General features: G+C 33.2%; 2 protein-coding genes across 2 annotated transcripts; both read left to right on the top strand.

Moving 5' to 3' along the window:
• The first annotated feature begins 882 nt into the window (after positions 1 to 882).
• tspan33a (tetraspanin 33a) lies at positions 883 to 11,482 on the top strand. The gene is made up of 8 exons (XM_056455767.1): positions 883 to 1,201; positions 4,951 to 5,005; positions 6,295 to 6,422; positions 7,618 to 7,692; positions 8,700 to 8,795; positions 8,881 to 9,009; positions 10,346 to 10,507; positions 10,676 to 11,482. Exons 1-8 carry the CDS (start codon positions 1,103 to 1,105, stop codon positions 10,775 to 10,777), a joined length of 846 nt encoding a protein of 281 aa, XP_056311742.1. The 5' UTR covers positions 883 to 1,102; the 3' UTR covers positions 10,778 to 11,482.
• Positions 11,483 to 14,148: 2,666 nt separating this feature from the next.
• smo (smoothened, frizzled class receptor) lies at positions 14,149 to 22,625 on the top strand. The gene is made up of 12 exons (XM_056455766.1): positions 14,149 to 15,016; positions 15,646 to 15,854; positions 15,935 to 16,144; positions 16,762 to 16,934; positions 17,104 to 17,323; positions 17,405 to 17,528; positions 17,609 to 17,701; positions 17,822 to 17,930; positions 18,041 to 18,226; positions 18,322 to 18,470; positions 18,639 to 18,773; positions 19,086 to 22,625. The coding sequence occupies exons 1-12, from the start codon at positions 14,752 to 14,754 to the stop codon at positions 19,679 to 19,681; spliced, it is 2,469 nt and encodes an 822-aa protein (XP_056311741.1). The 5' UTR covers positions 14,149 to 14,751; the 3' UTR covers positions 19,682 to 22,625.
• Positions 22,626 to 22,829: the final 204 nt, after the last annotated feature.

Raw genomic sequence — 22,829 nt, 5'->3', positions numbered from 1 at the left:
TCATTTTCGGTACACAATTAATAACGGTAAAAACAGTCAATGCTTTACGAGTATGAATGTCTGATTTTGAGTAGAAAATGAACTCTAGTTGTCATAAAAACAAGTTACTACAACTAACAAAAGTACAAAAATATCAAAATTAAGATATAAAACAGAAAATATAAAAATGCCTCAGTCCATGATGGCAAGACCAGTACCAGAAAGTTAGTTTTACTTTCCTCAAACAATCACTGTGAATATAAGAAACAATATCAAATAAAACATTTCATTTTGAATTAAGCAGCCTCATATGGAATAAAAAAAAAAAAATAAATAAATAAAATAGTACAGAATCAAATAACATAAAAAATAATCTGTATATATATATTTTTATTTTATTCTTACCTGAACTAAATTAATGTAGAAATGATATGCCTTTTCATCCTGTAATACTTTGTTTGTTTATTACCACATTAGTTTATGGCTATTTCATGGAAATATACATAAAGGTTAGATAAAAACATAATAATAACAACTTTATAATTAATTAGAGATTACATGTATAAACTTACATATATATACATTAATTACATAATTATTACAATGTTCTGTTAATAAATAGTTTTCAAAAATGTTAATAAAATTAAGTTAAAATTAAACAAATTTTTCAATGCATGATAAATAATTTTAAATTTGTCTAAATTACTATTTATTGTTTGCTTTTATCGGTGCGTTTCTCCAGGAGATGTCAGCAACTCCATGCAGACTCAACCAGATTACAAACAGGTCCACATGTATAAAAGGTGAAAATTTAAAGCTTCTATGAGTTTGTTCGGCAAACTGTCTCCCAGGTGTGATGATAAAGCGGAAAGGAAACGCCCACTGGTGCTTCAGTTGCTTATGCGACGCGTGTTCTATTTCTCGAGTTCAGTGACTGCGCTTATCAGGAAATGCCTTTTAAAACAACAAGCACCGATTCCGCGAGATGCGCTCCTGACATTTTGCTCAAACATCGAGAGACCTGACGAGCCGTTTGTCAATGAGTTGTGTCACCAGGATGGAAATCTAAATAAAGTTAAATGAACGCTAAAGGTCTGGTGCGAGGCATCACACACCTTTAATCATGGCAAAAGCGAAAAGAGCAACGCAAAACGACGAGGACTACACTTTCGTCAGTCCAGTAGTCAAATATTTACTTTTCTTCTTCAACATGATATTTTGGGTAAGTGCTGCTCACTTTTACATGCAACACACAATATTATATTATATTATATTATATTATATTATATTATATTATATTATATTATATTATATTATATTATATTATATTATATTATATTATACTACAACAAAGTATCTTATAAAAAACGAAATATAATTTAGTAAAATGTTAATTTTTAGGGGTTAAACATTTAAATTTAAATATTTTTTTCCAGAAAACTATAGTTGAAATGTATGAAATAATATTAAATATAAATAAAATAATTTGTGTGTATATATACAATATTTTATAAACAATAAACACTAAGAATATTTACACATTTTATTAATTTTGTTAATATGCACAACATATATAAATTTAAATAATTGTATATGAAGCATATTTATTTATTTACTTACAGGAATAATATATAAATAAATTCCTATATTATATAATTTAATCCCTATATAGTATCATATATGCACTAGAAGTAAATTATTATTATTATTATTATTAAAATGTCTTATGTTTTTATACATATATATGCAACTATAATCAATTTTATAATATAATACCCATTATACACATAACATTATACACATAATAACAACTAAACTATACAAACTAAACAAATAAATTAAGATTTTCACATTATTTACACAATTACAAGTCACATATTGAATACAACAATATAAATAAACTATTATATAAATAAAAATAAAACACACACACACACACACACACGCACACACACACACACACACACACAGAAATTCTGCGTATGTAGAAGAGCTGGTTTTAACTCACATGATGAGGTTTAATGATTAATGTTTTACCAAATGACTCCCCCTTTTCCATTCACCAACACGAAGCAACATTCACCAATACTGCACTTAGTTCCCTTGATCAGTGAAGTCATTGTTGAAAAGAAAACTTGTCTAATAAGCATTCATAAAAAAACAAATAAAAGTTCTAGTGTGATTTAGGCATGAACAAACACTAAAAGCATGACCCGTGGGCATGTCTCAACACACACGTGTATCACCTCACCACAGCCTACATTCTCAGAATACTTTGAAAAACACAGAACAGCTCATGACACTCAGTACAGAAGCCTAACCTGTTTCATCTTGACTTGATGTATTGAGAAACACTTGCCCAAGTAAAATGAGCCAGCTGTATGATAGGATCTTGCTGGAATAATAATGAGTTCATATTAGACCTCATTAACAAAACCCTCTATTGTGAAGTTCTTGATACTGCCAGTTTACTTTCCCGAACTTTTTTTTTAAAACTGGTGTCGGTTGCTTAGCAGCGGGTCTCATTGATTCATATGCTGATAGAGCAGCGCAGGGTGTTTGGATGAGTGGAGGCCCCATGCTTCTTTTATTTGTTGCCCTGTACAACTTAACATAATAGACCTAAATGAATAACTCTCTTCAGAAGGAGAACCAGACATGCACCCCAAATATTTAAAAGTTGTTGGCGGGGTGGTAGTTTAAATGGACCCAAACAGTCGGTTTATGCTGAAGTCAGTTGATTTAGATATTAGAGTGTAGTACATGCTTGATGGTGCAAGTATGCACATGCAAATACCTAAGGAGATTTCAAGCTGAAAGCCTCTAGAACAACTCGCTTTTTAATATAATAATAATGCTGAGCATTTGACTACTGGGTCACAGTGCAGATCTGTACTCCTTTTAGTCAAACAAAGGGTTATAAAACAGTCATTTGGAAAGCTGAAAAACGTGTGGTTGTTTTAACACAGGAAATGGTGTAAAGTTGCATCATGCATCAATTGTTACTTTCCTCATAGTGTGCATTAACCCAAAAAGATCATACACAGGTTGAATGCAAATAAAATAAAATGCTTGCTTAATGTAAAAATGGAATGCTTATGTGTATTGCAAAAAAACTATCGTGCTGTTTGATTTTATTATTTGAAATATATTGGCATCTAAAATCGGCATATGTCTAGCCACGTTTTGTTTTACATTTCACGCTGAGATCACAAAACTACATATAAAATCAAGTTGTTTCAAATTTAAACTTGATATTGTTAAAGTCATTGTAAAAGCAGAGCCATATGTCATTACAAATGTTAGATTGATATCACAAAAGTGTATGGAAGCACACAAGTAGCAATATTCATTTTGAAGTGTAATATGCAGAACAATGCAACATGTAAAATGACAATCTATATTACAAGAGTTCACACTAGATAATTGATTATAAGCTTGTTTGGCATGCTGTCTCAGAAGAGAGCCCTGAGCTCAAAAGATCCTCAAGCCCTGGGCTCTCTCCGGTTTGTAGGGCGAGAGAGGAGATTGAGTTCAGGTAGAGCTCTAGAATTCCCCCGCTTATTTGTGGCTAATGACGAATTGCTTTATGAAGGAGAAATACTGTTGGCTAAGAACTTGACTATGGCGCTAATTTGGTTTAGTCAATTTACTTATGATGCATGTCTCAGATTGGTGAGAGGAAACCGGGGAAACCCCACACAAGCAAAGAACATGTAAACTCCAAACAGAAATGTTGACTGGCCTAGTAAGGATTAGAACCAGTGATGTTCTTGCTGTGAGGTAACAGTGCTGACCACTGGGCCGCCGTGCTTTACTATCTTGGAAGAAGGGGGAGGAAGGGGGAATTCTTCGAAACGAAGATGACTGCTAGAAAGACTATGGTTATTTATAGTGACTTAGGAAACATCTGATTGGAGAATCACGTGATAGTTAACGCAGGTCCAGCCGTGGTCAATCATAAACACGTGATCCTCTCGAAACTACTTTATAAATAATCTTCACTTAAATTTGCATTTATGACAAGTGAAACATCTGGTACAAAATGAAAATAATTTAATTATAGAGTTATGCAGTACAAAAATGTACTACACAAAGTAAATTTAATCTGTGTAATGTGCAAGGTGAAATGGCAGCAAAACGATCATTTAAATGTTATTTGCCCTTAAATTATTTAAACTCGTGGTTAGGAAATGTAGGATTGCTCATCATCATCATGTTGAATGTTTGTAGCAAAATTCAATGTGTATTTCAAAATGACAAATGTAAAGTTAATATGTATAGAAAAAACACAGAGTTAAACGTATTTTATTTTTAATGTATTTTTAGTCCACTAATGGGAGTAGTCTGCTAAACGTATTTGTTTGACAATGTTTTCAATGTTTAATTATGTATTATATTTAAACATTCATACATTTTATTACTGTATTTATCTTTGAATATTTCGAGGCAACAATTAAAGGTTTTTCATAGATAACAAATAGCTCCTTCATATACTATTTTCTGGCTTTGAAGTGAACAGACACTGCCTTCTCTGGGAAAAAAGTATCATAGTAACCTGATAGCTCTGTCAGCAAGAGGGGCTACATTGTGTCAGACAAACTGGGACCTTCAGTTGTGTGAGAAACAGAGAGAGCGAACAAACCCTGAAACTTTGCTTCCTTATATAGAATTTCCTGTTCACTTTTTCTTCTTGTGAACATTCACACTAGCTGATAGAAACTACATTAATTTTTCACTCTGCTACTGTATTTCTGACCTTGGTTGGATGTTTTTTTTTTCACACAATGTAGACTTAAGCAACAGGCCTCTTACTACTTACACAATAACAGCTTTTACTACTTACTTCAGTCAAGCCTTTTACACATAGATCCTTTATAAGAAAAAAAAAAGATGAATGCAGATTTGATCCGGCCACTCCCTGAAGAGGAATGACACTGACATTAGAATCATCCTGTCTTTTTGTTACAGATAATCTCACTGGTCCTGATATCTATTGGTGTTTATTCCAGGATAGTTAAACATGGTAAGTGTGTTTACTTGAAACCACACTGCCTGTTTTACACTGATTATGCAATACATATTTTCCACAACAAATCTGATTCAGCAAGTGAGCTTATAAAAGACTCTACTAATATTATATAATAAATTATCTTCATCTAATAAAAATAAGCATGAAAATTTGGTAGACAGCTTCACCTTTAGTGGCACATAATAGATATCTTTATATTATGGTCACTGTTAGTGACATTGTAGAAAATCTGCCATTAATAATATAATGCATGATTGAGAATGTTCAATAATATAGAGGTTTCCAATATACAGAGTTTTTTGATGGAAAAAAGTCTCTTCTGCTAACCAAGTTTACATTTATTTGATGACAATTATAGCAAAACCATTAAAACTCTGAAATATATTAACAAATAAAAATAACTGTTTCCTTTTAAATGTAATTTATTCTTCAATAATTTTAGCAGTCTTTACGCCATACTCATGATCTTTCAAAAATCATGGCAATATAAATGCTGATTTGCTGCTCATGTTGCAGTCCTTATTTATATTAATGTTAAAAATTATGTTCTGCAAAGATGCATTAAATTGATAAAAACTGTGACAAACACATAATAATGCTTACAAAACATTTCTATTCCAAATAAATGCTTTCTAACTTTCTAAAATCATGCAAAATGTTTTCCGGGTGTTTCCAATAATTGAACATTAATAAATGAGCACCAAATCAACATATTAGAAAGACTTCTGAATGATCTAATGGCAAATACTTCCTAAACATTTATTTAATTTAAAAATTGTAATTCTAACAATAATTTGTTAAATTATTTTAACATTTATAATTTCTTAATTTTTGCAGCCTTTTGATTGATATTATTTGATTTACTTCAATGTAATTACAGTATTAATGATATTTACCTATGCACACTGTTTGTACATGCATATGCATAGCATATATGAGTACATCCCTCACAAATCTATCTTTAAAATTCATATTTTCAATAGGAAGCTATACAATACTAAATTGTCTAAAAAAATATGAAATACAAATTTTAAAAAGAGGAAAAATCAAGAGAAGCAAAACAATTTAGTTAATAAGATAATAATTGTATTATCTTTCAATTTCTAAATATGTTTGGTGACTAAAATATTATTTTAATAAATAAATCAGTTTAATAAATCTGTTTTGTTTAAAATGCACCAAAACACATTGCCTAAAATCACTGAGAAATGTATTAAAAAAAGCAGTGTAAGTATGCAGAAAAGAAGTCTGTTAATGTGGTCCGTCACTGTTTCTCTCTGCAGAGACAGCGCTGGCCTGTCTAACTGTGGACCCGGCTCTGATACTGATGGTAGTGGGAATTTTCATGTTCTTCATCACTTTCTGTGGCTGTGTGGGTTCACTGAGGGAGAACATTTGCTTACTGCAGACGGTCAGTAATGAATCTGCAAACTTTCAAGAATGTTACATCACACATTTACCAGATTAAATGTGCAATTTAGATTTTGGAATCAGAAAAGTACCATATTTTTACCTGGTATTAAGTGGTCAAATGCAAACAAGTTAAAAGCAGAATTTAGTGTTGTCATCTGTTGATCAGATCTATAATAAATGCATCATTATACCAAGTGTAAACAGGGCCTTATTGTCAATCAGATCAAAAGTGGATGATGCTTAGTATAGTATAGTATAGTATTAGTATAGTATAGTATAGTTCACCCAAAACTGAAAATTCTGTCATCATTTACTCACCCTTTACATTTACAATAGTTCCAAAACTGTTTGACTTACTTTCCTCTGTTGAACACAAAAGAAGATATTTTGAAGAAACCGGTCACATCTATTGTAGTTTAACAGAAGAAACAAACTTATAAAGGTTTTGAACCACTTGAGGGTGGTATATTTTAATTTTTGGGTGAACATTCCTTTAATACAAGTGAAAAAATATTTGAAACAGTCTACTTTTAGAGTTAAACCCATTTTATCGGTTTGCTTTTACAATCTTAGCACTAAACGACTCTACACTGACTGACACATGATTGATATGTTTGTAGCTGTGTTATAACAAAACACAGATTATTATATAAATTGTAGTTCCCATTTACATACTTTATTTGCGTGCTTTCTTGCTTATTCATAAGTTGAACAACATGGGTAGTAGAGAGATATAAGAGAGGAAATTACGAGGGAAGGGTCTCCGAACCAGATTAAACCAATAAGCAAGGTAAGCGTCTGCTTCTAGGTAAATAAATACCTAGAACTGTAAATGATACGTATAAATTATATACAACATTGTTTTATATATAACAGCAAAATAAAAATAATAATAAAATTAAGTGCAAAAGGTGCATTTTCCATGGCTGGAATTGCTTTTACTAAATCCGCCCCAGCTCCAAACACACAAGTTTGACAAATGTTAATACCAAATAAAAACAGTAATGCATCTTGACTGATAACTTGTGATCATATTACTTCCAATGCATGCTAATACCTGGTAAACTCCTAACACCGGGTGCAAACAGAGCCTCGGTGGAGCTAAAAATGTAAACGATATCAAATAAAATGCATTAAACACAGAAAATAAAATAAAAAGCCAACTCTAACAGCAAACTCTCTTCCTTTTGTAGTTCTGCATCTTCTTGACTATCATGTTTCTGCTGCAGCTTCTGGCTGGTGTTCTAGGATTTGTCTTCTCAGACAAGGTAAAAAGCACTATTGAGTTGTATTCCCTCATGTAAATCTTTTAACTCCAATTCTTTAACTTCACCTTAAATAGATAGTTCACCGAAAAAAAGAAAAGAAAATTCAGACATCATTTACTCACCCTCCAATTGTACCAAACCAGATTAAGCATCTCCTATTGAACACAAAGGAAGATACTGTGAAGACCTGGTAGCCATTGACTTCTGTATTTTCATTTTTCTATTACAGTGGTCAATGGCTACCAGTACTTCAAAATATCTTCTCATAAATGTTTGGAACAACTGGAGGGTTTCTGTAAACTATCTCTTTAATTGATCCGACTTAAACATTACATAAATCCACTATTAAATCTCTTGGTCTTTGTATAGACATGTAGAAGTAAATGTAGTATTTAAATAGTCTGAACAAGCTATAACAAAACACCCAGTCAATAAATAGAGAAATGTTTAGTTTGCAATGAGCGCCCTCTACTGTCTGTCATCAACCAACGTAACAAAACTCAAACTTACACTGTAAAAAATATCCATTAATTAGCAGTTTCTGTATTTTGTGAATTCTGTTTATTTACGGTTATGAATTGTATCACGGGACCTCTACTCTGTCAACTTGAGATGGAGAAATGTCATCTCTGCAGTAAAAACAAAGTGACGTTTATTGACATTTTAGTAGTTCAATACATTACATTGTGTGAGAAATAACATATATAGAAAAAATACGTCCGTAAAATAACCGTATACTTGAAGTTTATAAATAATTTTGTAACGTAATTGACAACACCAACTCAAACTTCAAACTATTAAATGTGTAAATAAAAGTGGAGAAAAGATCAAGTTCCCATTGTGCAATTCAAAAGCATTAAATAAACAGAAAAAAAAATGTGAAAATTCAGAAAACTCCGTATACACAGATTTTTTTTACAGTGAAGATTAAGAAGCAATAGATGTTTGCTTAATATAATAAACAAGACAAAAAGGCAGTGTTTTTAATTTAAAGTCATTCATTTCAGGCACGTGGCAAAGTAACAGATATGTTTGATAACGCCATCAAGCATTACAGAGACGATATAGACCTACAGAACCTCATCGACTATGGACAAAAACAGGTCAGGGTTATTTATATATGTGTATAGTGCATTGTAAAGTTCTGTATGATTTAACGCTGATTTTTTTGGCTTATGTTGGGATCAGTTTAATTGCTGCGGAGGGATTTCGTTCATGGATTGGTCGAAGAACATGTATTTCAATTGTTCAAAAGACAATCCCAGCAGTGAGCGCTGTTCTGTACCTTTCTCCTGTTGTCTGCACGCCAAAGAGGAGGTGAGTGCTGGACTTTTTCATGCATTTTATATATGGAGCATATTCATAGTGTATATAAATTCTGAATGATTGCAACTATATAAGATCTACTCAATATTATACAATTTTAGAAAATAACACAAATAATATTGTTGTATTATATTATTAAGCATTTTAATAGAAATTATTATACGTATTAGGAATTAAAATGCTAAAATGTTACAATGAATTCTTATTATACAGAAGATTTCCAATAATAGTATTATATTCAATTATATGCATAAAAAAGCATTAAATTATTATTCATCATTATATTCTAAATTAAGTTTTAATATATTACTAAATACATAATAAACATGTAGTACTAATATAATATTAATGTTTTCAATTCTGAAATGCTCATTGTAAACTATTATTATAAATTATTATTAACTATTAATATTATTATTATGAATATTATACACTTTATCATTTTTATTGAATTCTTATATATATATATATATATATATATATATATATATATATATATATATATATATATCACACATTTAATACTCTATGTAACTTCTGAATACATCTAAAAACACTCAAATAAATATATATTCAAAATTATGTCAAATTTTATTAAATCTGTAAAACTAAGAAATAATAAATTAAATATTACTAATATTAATGCATCAAATTAGAATATATAATATAATTTTTTTCACTATGTGTAGAATCCACATTGTTATAATTATTTCATATTATATTTAACTACATTACACTGTAAAACCCAAAAAGTTAAGGTAACTCAAATCAGAGTAAACCGATTGCAGCAAACCATTAAAGTTCAAAAACGAACCAAATGGCTACTAGTCAAGTAGCCATTTGAGCGTAGTAAAATCCAATAAATGTAGAGAACTCAAACTAACTGAGTACTGTAAATCTCAACAAGTCAACTCAAACCGTTTGAGGAAACCGATTGCAACAAACCATTTGAGTTAAAAAACTAATCTATATGAGTACTGTGAATTTACTCAATTTAAGTTGACGTAATGAGGTAATAAAATAACGCATTGCCTTCAACACTGAGTTCAAAACTCTTTTCAAATGAGTAGAATTAATTTTCAGTAAATTTTAAGTTAATTACACTCATTTCATTTGACAAAGTTGACTGTTGGTTTTTAGAGTGTGTGTATTTTTTAATTAAAAATCTTAGTTAATTAATTGTTATAAAAATAAATTGTGTTTTCATAAGTACATTCAATACACTATAATGAATTTAACATTTAAAAAACATAATAAATATTTAAAATATTACATGAATTATTAACATATTTAATCTCCCTCTCTCTCTAACTTTTTGTTTTGTCAGACTATAATAAACACCATGTGTGGTCATGGCATGCAGGCGCTGGAATATCTGGCAGCCAGTGCCTTCATCAATACCAACGGCTGCATTGATATACTGGTCAACTGGATCCACAGTAACCTGTTTCTACTGGGAGGCATCGCACTTGGTCTCGCCATCCCCCAGGTACACCAAAATACCATATAATTAGGTTAAACATGTACAAGCTAAAAAAAATGTCATAATGCATAACATCAACATTGTAGGTTGACTTTAGATTTTGTTCTGTTTTATACAGGCTAGAATAAACTTTGAGGTTTTTTTTTAATCTGACAACTTCTCTACTTTTTCTAGCTGGTTGGAATCCTTCTCTCTCAGGTGCTTATTAATCAAATCCAGGATCAAATTAAACTACAGAATTACAACCAACAACATCGCTCAGACCCCTGGAGCTGAAAGAGAAAAGGAAAATCTAGGAGAAAAAAAAGCAGTTTGAGTGATGTTTTAAGGTCATGTTTTTGATATTTTACAAATCTGAATATTTGTATAAACTGTAGCAAGACACGCCGATGATCAATAGGTCAATACATTTATTTTGGGACTGAAAACTGACTTTCAGTCTTGTGATATAAACTAGTTTTATATGATATTTATTAAATTATACTCTACATATTTTAAAAGCAGACTTTGTATTTGGTCGATATATCATCTGAGAACAGAAATTATTGTATTTTTATTTACCAATATAATGTGTGTAAAACATTCATTATTAAATAATAAGTCTAAAAAGTCAAGTGTGCTTCCTAACATCCCTTTTATTTAATATAATTTTGTAATTCAAGTATTATTGAGTATTACTTTGAATAAATGCATTCAATAAGCACTTTTATAACATTACTAGTTGATCATATTTGTTTTGCTGGTGATTTTTTTCATAATGGGTTCCTACATCAACAACATTTCTGATTATAATCTGAATAAGCACTGTAAGCTTGATCTGGCTAGAGAATCAGGTGTTTACTCTCCTCTTCATAATCTGGCAGTATAGTGAGTATCATCCTTCTGTTTGGAGAACAGAATGTTTTTTCGGTGTATCCCAATGTTTTGTTGTTTATTGTAAATGTAAATATAAATAAAATATTTTGAAGATATAAACATTCAGTTTTGATAATATTGTGATTATGTACATTGTTTGCCTTTAACTTAGTTTTCTTTTGATAGTTTTCTATATTTATGTTAAAGAAAACATTATTTTTAACTATTTATAACAATTAACTAAGATTTTTAATTTTTAAAATACACACACTCTAAAACCCAACAGTCAACTTTATCAAATGAAATGAGTGTAGTTAACTCAAAATTTACTGAAAGTTAATTCTACTCATCTGAAAAAAGTTTTGAACTCAGTGTTGAAGGTAATGAGTTAATTAAATAGCTCGTTATTTCAACTTAAATGGAGCAAATTCACAGTACTCATATAAATTTGTTTAACTCAAATTGTTTGTAGCAATCAGTTTCCTTAAACTGTTTGAGTTGGCTTAACTTATTGGGTTTAACAGTACTCAGTTGGTTTGAGTTCTCTTCATTTATTGGATTTTACTGTGCTCAAATTGCTTCGTTTACTCAAATGGATTAAGTTCACAGTACTCATTAGGATTAGTTTTTGAACTTAAATGGTTTGTTGTAATCGGTTTCGTCAAATGGTTTGAGTTACCTTAACTTTTTGGGTTCTACAGTGTAGTAGAAGTTTTTTTGTTATTATGTTGGCTGTTTTATTTTACAAATTCCCTGTTGTTAGTTTTTGTTTTGTTTTTCTTGAGAAATATTCATTTTATTTGTAACAAAGGTTTTCATCTTTAGTTTAGTAGCAGGACAAACAAGTAACAGTAACAGTAACAAAACAAGGATGCTGATGATGATAAACTATAATTAGTATTTTATTGTATAATATTTGTCATTTTGTTTTGTAATATTATTGACAAATGTGTGTACTACTACAGCTACTACTACTAATAAAAGTAACAATATTATTACAATGCTTTTCACAATAAGCACAATACACATGTAATAGTTCCTCAATTTCATTAGCCTCATAACTGAAATATAATCATCTGTGGGACCCATTTCGTTTATGTTTTAGGAGCAAAAAGTGTGGCACACGAATGCTCAATTATATTTAATTCAATTCATGTTTATTTCTATAGCACTTTTACTATGTAGATTGAGTCAAAGCAGCTTAACATAGAAGTTCTAGTAAATTGAAACCGTGTCAGTCCAGTTTTCAGAGTTGAAGTTCAGTCTAGTTCAGTGTGGTTTTAGATTTCACACTGAAGTGTAAATCCATCGATGCGCAGCTCTACAAGTTATAAAATATTATTTGTAATATTTATTTATATATTTTTAAATATATATATATATATATATATATATATATATATATATATATATATATATATATATATATATATATATATATATATATATATATATATATAAATAAAGAGGTGTTTAAAAGTTTTGAGTCTAAAACAAGTTACAAAGACGCATTCATAGACATGGGAGTCAAATGCATACCAGGTGCAGCGCAGTGTACTGAGAACAGCCAAAAACCACTAACTCATGAGGCCTTCATCCAAAACTCATCTGCAAATCCAAACAGACACCTTCAGTTTGTTAATGTTGTTTAATAGCCAAATGCAAAAACTCTGCTGAAATATGAGCCATTTTATACCAACGTACAGGAAAGCAGTGTCTGTGCGTGTATAGAGAAAGAGGTTGGGGTTTTTTTGGGACCTTTTTTTCTCTCTCTCCTCATTGGTGTTTGTGTGTGGTCCTGCTCTGTGCCTCTCTCTCTCATGCTACAGCCGCCATGTTGGATGTGCTTTTTAAGGAGGCCCAGTGCTGGAAACACCAACCACATCCACACCAACAAGTGCTGCTGTTGAAATCTGATACAGCAAACTACACTCAGTTTTTGGCCTCTATTCAGATTGCTTTTTAGTTTCCATCGCAACAGCTAACTTGATGCATTGTATTGGGAATGAGATGAAAAGAAAGTGGCATTTCAAAAGTAGTCAGTATTGCAAATCTTTGTAAAAAGTGCAATAAAAATCAGTACTATAACAATATTTCCTGTTGTTGTTTTTTTAGCCTATATTGGAGGGTTCTACTCAGATTGATGATAAAACAGTTTAAATAAAAATGTGTGGCATTGTGTTTTTTGTAAAGCATGCTAGTTTTTAGTGTGACTTGTACATTGCATTCCTCATTAGACGTATATCCACATCATTACAATTGTGTATATAGTGAATTGACAACATCCTGTTCCTCCCTCTTAGCAGAGGAAAGCCATTACTTTGGCAAATTATAATTATAAAATCAAACTTGGAATTCCAAGACACTAGGGCATGACTAAGAAACATTATGAAATACGGAGTCATAATTATGATTAAAAAGTTATACATTATAGATAAAATGCATTCAATAAAAAAATCTATTTTAAATAATGTTATTATCATAAATACATTTGGCAATGTTTTTTATGATACCAATCCAATTCCACATAGACTGTGCATACATTTCTCATTATCAAAGTCTGAAGACAAATATCAACAAAAGGCATGGGGTAAATATGATAAGATCAGAGATGGAGCCAAGTATAACTGAAGCATGTAAATATTATGTAGGCTGGCATGGGCTGCTTTTCCCCCATCATGAGGGGGATGGGAGGGAAGCAGACGTTTTTGTTATTTGTGTGTGTTGTGTGTGTGTGTGTGTGTGTGTGTGTGTGTGTGTGTGTGTGTGTGTGTGTGTGTGAGTGTGTGCACCCCCCTTGTGCATACCAAGACAGGCAAAACAGATTCTTCTAAAAGACGTTATGGGATCATTGGATCTATGGTCTCCATCCGATGAGTAGATGAGTTTTGACAACATTTCTCGCTTTCTGGTTTTGCTGTAAACTGGGGGACGCGGGGACGCGCTCAAGGGGGACGGAGCGCACAGCCCCGGGATCAAGTTACAGTCCCAGTCCCAGACTTTTCAAGGCAACATTTTTTCCTCCATCCCAAAAGTGGGGGATGGGGTGAACGTTATTTGATTTGTTCTAACTTTTAAGTTTAAGCAAAACGGAGCTGAGCAAATCTTTGCGCTGGAACTTCAAAAAGAAACTTTTGTTGACAACTTTTTGCGCAGCGCAATTGTACGATGAACAGCTTTTCAACAGTATGTGCCCGAGAACGGAGGCATAAAAAACTTTGGAATCGGACTAAAAGAGGTTTCTTTTAATAGGAAATTTAGTTTAATCGCGATTCTATGACCTATCCAAAATTTGTCGTGTTTTGAAAACTCAAAGCGCATCGCGCACGAGTTGAGCTCGCAGAGTTTATTTGGAAACATTTGATGAAACATCGCTACTTTGTTGCGTCTCCAAGATGTCCTCCAAGCGCCCCTGCTCCATTGTTGGAGGCTTTTGGATGCTTTGGATCTGGACAGCTATCTCTATGGTCGCTCGGGCGGTCATCTTGCACCCAAATGAAACTATCTTCAACGACTTTTGTAAGAAATCTACAACTTGTGAAGTGCTAAAGTACAATACGTGCCTAGGTTCGCCTTTGCCGTACACGCACACGTCTCTGATTCTGGCTGAAGACTCAGAAACTCAGGAGGAAGCCTTCGAGAAATTGGCCATGTGGTCTGGTAAGTTACAGTTGTTTAATACAAATGCAGTTAAATAACGTTTTAATTGTTATGTTCTTTAATTGGTAATTTTTTGTGTTGCATAGGAAATCCATATTTAGCTGAAAACACTGAAATAGTTCCTATGCAAGTTGTTATTTTTATTTATTTGGGTGTTTAAAAATATAAATTAGAATTAAGTTATTAAATAGACCCTAAAAAGGTTACTATCAGCTAAAATAAAATCATATGTGCAGAACAATATATTAACTTTTCCTCCCAATGCTTTTTGATTTCACATTACACAAATTAAATTACAATAAGCTACAGAATGATAGTCTTACATGACTTTGACATCAGTTTTCAGTGCCATCATGTTCTTAATTTTCACAAGCACCCCATAATGAGCAATCCCTTCATTTCCCCTCACATTCACACCTTAATCCCAACTTTCCCTGCATTGTCTTATGGGCAATTTCCTATACATATGAAAAAGAAAACTTAACCACATATTTAGATACGCAAAGGATGCAGATGAACTCGTGTTTTTATTCTATAAATGATCTTTTTAATACACAAGCCATTTAGAATTATGCACTCTAATTTAATAGCGTTAATTAGCATCTAATCTTCCAATCTCATCTGCCCAGGGCTGAGAAATGCTCCTCGCTGTTGGGCCGTCATTCAACCATTGCTGTGTGCCGTTTACATGCCAAAGTGTGAGAATGGAAAGGTCGAACTGCCCAGCCAGCACCTGTGCCAAGCTACACGCAATCCATGCAGTATTGTGGAGCGGGAGAGGGGCTGGCCCAACTTCCTCAAGTGCGAAAACAAGGAGCAGTTCCCTAAAGGTTGCCAGGTAAGTCATCCATTTGCGTACACCCCAATATTTGTTCTGTAGTGCTAGTGAAGTAATTACATTGACTTTTTATCTTTCAGAATGAGGTACAGAAGCTCAAATTCAACACTTCTGGCCAATGCGAGGCTCCGTTGGTCAAAACTGACATCCAGGCAAGTTGGTATAAGGATGTGGAAGGCTGTGGGATCCAGTGCGACAACCCTTTATTCACAGAGGACGAGCACTCAGACATGCATAGCTACATCGCCGTCTTCGGTTCCATCACTCTTCTCTGTACTTTCTTCACGCTGGTAGGTGAACCGTAATCTCAAGCTGGGATAAGTTGTTGGGATACGCAAGTTCAGCATTGGTCAAACTAGGGCTGCATGATATTGGAGAAATCTGACATTGAGATATTTAGTTTTTCTGCACTATTTATTGCGATTTGAACAGAGATTTACCAGATGACTTGAATAGCTATTTGGAAAGAATTCATTTATTGGAACAATTCTGTAGTAGAGTGAATAATGTATAAAAATGTACAAATTAAAAGCATAGATAAATACAATAGACAAAAGAAAAACTAAATAAACAATGCTTTATGGTTTCTGGTGAGTCTCTTGTAGTATTTACAGGTTCTAATACTGAATAATTAAATATAAAATAACACAGAATAGTTTTCATTACATAAATAATATGAAAAATATCTTTACTAAACTTACAAATGGTACAATTTATTGTGCCCGGATGCTTTAAACTTCCTCTAACATTCCTCCAACATCACATTGTTCTATAAAGCAGTAATTTACATTGTTGTTGGGGAAACATACGCCTGGCTGACTTCCTTGTTTGCAGTTTGTTTGACAGAAAGTAGCTGAAGTTTTGGGCTGGAGTCTCTAATTTTATTCCTTCTTACAATTTCCAACAGGCCACATTTCTTGCAGACTGGAAGAATTCCAACCGTTACCCCGCCGTGATCCTCTTCTACGTCAACGCCTGTTTCTTTATTGGAAGTATTGGATGGCTCGCTCAATTCATGGATGGAGCCCGCGATGAGATAGTATGCAAAAGCGACAACACTATGCGACTTGGAGAGCCATCGTGAGTGAAAAATCCACCTTTCAAAACATTGAAAAACAGTAAATTAGAGTTATACAATTTTTACTGTCAGGAAATTAATAAACATGAACAATAAAAACAATATAATTATTACTTACCCAATATTTGGGATGCAAAAAACTATTTTCCAAGGCTTGTTTTTCTTCTATAGATCCACCGAGACGCTGTCATGCGTGATTATCTTCGTCATTGTGTATTACTCTCTTATGTCTGGAGTTATTTGGTTCGTTATGCTCACTTATGCCTGGCACACATCATTCAAAGCCCTTGGCACCACCCATCAACCTCTGTCTGGAAAAACGTCCTATTTCCACTTGGTCACATGGTCTATTCCTTTTATACTGACAGTTGCTATACTGGCCAATTCACAGGTGAGACTACTCTTACACTTTTACATCATTTTCATCAGCATATTTACAGTAATTAATTTGACACTATGAAATGTTCCACAGGTGGATGCAGATTCAGTTAGTGGCATTTGCTTTGTCGGCTATAGGTATTATGAATATCGTGCAGGGTTTGTTCTGGCTCCTATCGGGTTTGTCCTTGTTATTGGTGGCTATTTCTTAATACGAGGTGAGAGAGATATTTTCATTTTGTTTGACAGCTGCACATGCCATTAAGAGACTCACTTATATGCTTTCATCATTTTCCAGGGGTTATGACATTGTTTTCCATTAAAAGCAACCATCCAGGGCTACTCAGCGAAAAAGCTGCAAGTAAAATCAATGAAACCATGCTAAGGCTTGGTAAGTTTGGGTTTCCTCTATAAACAGTTCACACACATAAATGAATATTTGCAAATTTTGTGAATTTAAACCTTTTTGGTATTGCCATTCTTTATTTATTTTTTATTTTTGGTTTCTCAGGCATATTTGGATTTCTGGCCTTTGGTTTTGTTTTGATTACATTCGGATGTCATTTTTATGACTTCTTCAATCAAGCTGAGTGGGAAAGAAGCTTCAGGGAATATGTTCTGTGAGTCCTTTTCTCTAACATCCCGTATTTTAAAGACTGGATCATGATCAGTGTGTTACCTAATCTATGTTCCTAATCTATGTTTTGTGTGTGTGTGGTTTTTAAAACAGATGCGAGGCTAATGTCACCATAGCTCACCAGACCAACAAGCCGATCCCAGAATGTGCCATCAAGAATAGGCCCAGTCTGCTGGTGGGGAAGATCAACCTCTTCTCAATGTTTGGCACAGGCATTGCAATGAGCACCTGGGTTTGGACGAAGGCTACAATCCTCATCTGGAAACGTACCTGGTTCAGGTAAGAAACAGAGATAAAAAAGACATTACAAAATATATTGTGTACTAAAACATTTAAAAAGTAGTCTAACGTAAACTATTTTCTCTCAATACAAGAATCATTGGACGAAGCGACGATGAGCCGAAACGCATTAAGAAGAGTAAAATGATTGCCAAGGCATTCTCAAAGCGAAAAGAACTGCAGAAAGATCCTGAGAAAGAGCTGTCCTTTAGCATGCACACAGTTTCTCATGAGGGACCTGTGGGTAAGAACCTCCTCCTACATGCTAAAGATCATTTTTATATATTTATATTTTTAGTATATTAAAACAAACATTCACTCTTCAAACCTTCAGTCAGTTTAATCTGAACATGTATTTCCTCCATATATTAAGCAAAAAATTGTAACATTTGATTGTTTTAAACCTTTTCAGCAGGTATCAACTTTGACCTGAATGAACCATCGATTGAGATGTCTTCTGCATGGGCCCAACATGTGACCAAGATGGTGGCTAGAAGAGGGGCAATTTTACCGCAGGATATCTCAGTGACACCCACTGGAACACCCAGTAAGCTCTATAGTTCTAACATAACATTTAATAAATATATTATTAATTGTTTATAGCCAATAGCTCTAGCCATAAAAACAAGTTTGAATAAATGAGCGGTGGTATACTAGTAGGTAGAGCCTCAGAGCAAAGCCTATATATTGAGTAATTGCAAAAGTCTAATGATAATATGAGGGTGTTAACAAGATGGAGCAAACTTTTCTGTATTTATTTGGATTTTGCATAAATTGAGACCAATAATATGTTTACTGTAATTTCTGCTGTAATATTATTATATTTACTATAACTATAATTGCATATTTTCCCCTGTAGTTCCGCCTCCAGAGGAAAGGAACAAACTTTGGATGGTTGAAGCAGAAATTTCTCCTGAAATTATGAAAAGAAAGAAGAAGAAGAAAAAGCGAAGGAAGGAAGTACGGCCTGCGGGTCCTGCAGCAGATGAAGGGAATCCTGCCTACCACCGGAGGGAGTTTGGCCCCAGTGCAGTGCCGCGTCTCCCGAAACTTCCCGGTCACCGGAGTCTGGTGGCTAACCTTTGGGAACAGCAGCGACAGCAGCAGGAGGAACAGGATATGCTACCTGGAGCCTTCCCAGAATTCAGGCCTTCATGTCCGCTTCCTTACCAGGATAGGTACGGTGGGCTTGGTTATTTGCGCAATAAACCTTCCAGTCTCCCTCTGGCCAATCCCTTGACGCTAAGAGATAGCATGCAAGGAGATTCAAGTCACTTCCAGCAAAGCTCATGGCAACCTAAGGGGGTTTTCCGGCACCTTGGCCAGGAGGCTTCTATGATGGATGCCGGCAGGACTGCAGTTGTGCCACGGGCAGACGGCAGGAGGGGTGCACAAATACATTCCAGAACCAATCTTATGGATGCTGAGCTATTAGATGCTGACTCAGATTTTTAAGTCTTTGGAGTTACTGGTGCTCATTCTTTGCATAAAAACAAAAGGTGCTGGATACTTACGCCAAACTATGAACTTGGAACAGAAGTGGGTTTGAACTGCTGTGCTGGCTCTGCTTGTCTAAAGCATAATATTTTTATCCAACCTTCATGATGTTATTAATTATGAACTGGATTTATGAATTGTAAAAAACAAAACAAAACATTTGTGTCTTCGATATGGACATCACATGTGCAGTTCTGCACTCTTTTATTGTGACAATTCATATAGTTCAGTTAGCCAAGTCAGCTAAGATGACTATTGTCTAGAATTTTGACCACTTTCACGGTCATTCATACATAATACGTCTTTGCATCTAAAAACATGAGATGCAAATAAAGCTTCTTCCGCCATGGTACTTTCAGATAAAAAAGTCGTCATGTCAGTTTCCTACTGTAAACATAAGTTGCAATACTTCTCCCACCTCAGAGTTCTTCTGATTGGTTCTCTGCTTTGGAGCAGACATTGATGACTGGCGCTGCTTGTAAAAATTGAAACTCTTTTTGACATGGCATCTTAAAAATATAGCATTCATGTGCGAAACATGAAAGACGCAAGCGTAATGGGCATTCATGCCAGTTTAGAGTGTTAACATACAAAAACTATGGAAAAGAAGCACACGGAAATGGAGAACATATTCTGTGTGAATTAGGGCTGCACGATATTGGAAAAATGTAGCATTGCGATAACATTTTATTCTGCAATATATATTGCGATATAAAAACAATTTCACTATTTGTTGAATAACTATTTGGAAAGAATTATAATCTTAGATTGATTGGGATTATTCTGTAGGGGAGTGCATATGCATAAAATATAAGAAAATCTACAAGCATAGTCAAATTAAATAAAGTAAAAGATACATATTATATAAATATTTTATTTGTTTTTCAAAGAGTCGAACTGTATTCAGGTATACAGTAATTGAATAATCAAACATAAAATAATACTGCATAGTCTTCGCTTTATAATTAATTAAATAGAATTTATTGTTATTCATTTGCCAAAGTTAAAAACTACATTTTTTTTTGGCCTGAATGTTTTTAAAACCCTCACACTATCACAGACCTCAAAAAATACTTTTGAAATGATAAATTAAAATCCAGACTGAACATTGCGTATACTCGTGATGTGACTATTGCGAATGTTCACATTGCAATATCGATGCTGAAACGATATATTGTTTACCCCTAGTGTGAATGACCCCTTAGGAGTGCCATGGTGCTTTATTCCTTGAATAATTCAAATCTTGGCTTTAAGGGTCAGTTCTACAGTGCAATTTCTGCAGTACTCAAAAAGGAAGAATTACTAAAATAACTGTTTTCAAACAGGTTTCCCCATCTGTCACCAATTACTCAAACAGAACAGACACCAATGGCTGAGCCAATATTGCAGTGTTGGCATATTCAAAATAGCCTATAACCTTTAGGAGGTGCTATAACCAAATTTGTCATCTGCCCTGAGATCATGGTGGCCATGAAGTGTACCAAGATTTGTTTTGATACATTGAAGTTACCCAGAGATACAGACTTTCGTTCAGGTTTGGGATGATACGATATCTCTGCATCTTTACTAACTTTTGGACAGAGTTAAAAGTAAAAATGCTGTTCAGTCTTTTCAACCTCACTACTTTTATGACAAAGAGGTACAAAAAATTAGAGTTTCCCTTTTTACCTTTTTTTGTGTGAATGTGAAACTCACATTTACACAAAAATAATAATGGTATAATTTTCAAGAACTTGCACTTTTTAAACATTTGTGTTTTCAAAATGCCATTGCCATGTAAAATAATGGCAAAGTTGCATAACAGGTTTTATTTGAAAACAGTTTCATGGAAAACCTCCCAAGTTCAGCTATCATCTAATAAAATATCATTTAATTCTCTTTGAACAGGTTTCCCTCCTCTGCCATTGGTTGTTTAAAACCGATAGGCCCCTTCTGAAATACACACCATTGGTTGATCCAGTGTTTCTATGTCCAAATAAATACATCGTTTACACTTTTTTGAGTATGTGAATGCTTATTTCAAGTTGACCCTGCATAATAAGCTGGGATAAGCAAAAAACACTGCTAACTTTGAGCAACTCCAGTTTTTCTTGCATTTTCTTAGTGGGTAAGTAGTAAGGAAATATAGTGTCTAAAGAAAAAAAAAGGAACTCTTCTGTATCACATTTGTTTGGATCACATTTCTTCAGAATAAAAGAGTTTATTCATAACTATTGTTTTGGAAAAATTGCCTGGTGCAATCGCAAACAAGTCCACATTTCTTATTCAAAGAGTAAGAGAAAATAAAGGGCATTGTTTTTGTTTTTAAACTGTAGCTCAAATAGCCAGTGGTTATGTACAATAATGTTTCCATTGACAAATATTGCTGTACAGTGCTATTGCAAAAAAAAAAAAACTATTTTTATATTTTAGATGTTTGTTGTTTTATTTTATTTTTGAAACTGTACATATTTCAGATCACATTTGTTTCCTTCACCCTTCTGTATGACTTTTGCTTCACACACATACATATTTGTTTCCTGGTGTGCATTTTGTTTCATATTTTACTTTTTTATATATATATTTCATTGTGATGTTGCCTAGATCATTGTTAATAACAGTGAAAACATTAACGATAAAGCAGCTGTGCAGCATTTTTCTGACAATTTGAAGCTGTCCTTCAAGAATGTATTTTTAAAAAAGGATTTAATGAAGATGTTTGTGCTCTGTGATTGCCATTATACATGTTTCTCCCTATCACTGTTGTTGTTATTCCTTCACAAGAGCCACTCTATCAACATATGTTATGTCAGTATTTTCATGTGTTTGTGTGATCTTTGCTGTTCGTCCTAGCTGGAGTTTCATTCCATTGTACATATTGTAATATTGACACAACATTAATGAATAAAACGTTTAAATAAAATCTGATTGTTATGGGGTTTTCTTTGTATTATATATATATCATTTTGCAGAAAGACGTAAACAGCCCACTCTGCATGTGTTATCTGCATGTAGTATTATTGTTTGTGTGCATTTTAAAGAGTATATAGGCTGAATAATATCCTCTTAACTGCTATGTTTTTAAAGAATGGCCATATTTGTGGGCAGTTTAAACAAATTATAAATA

This window comes from Danio aesculapii, chromosome 4 (assembly GCF_903798145.1).
Source record: "Danio aesculapii chromosome 4, fDanAes4.1, whole genome shotgun sequence".
NCBI lineage: Eukaryota > Metazoa > Chordata > Actinopteri > Cypriniformes > Danionidae > Danio > Danio aesculapii.
Note: the sequence above shows the minus strand (reverse complement) of the source record. Positions and strands in the feature narration are given on the sequence as shown.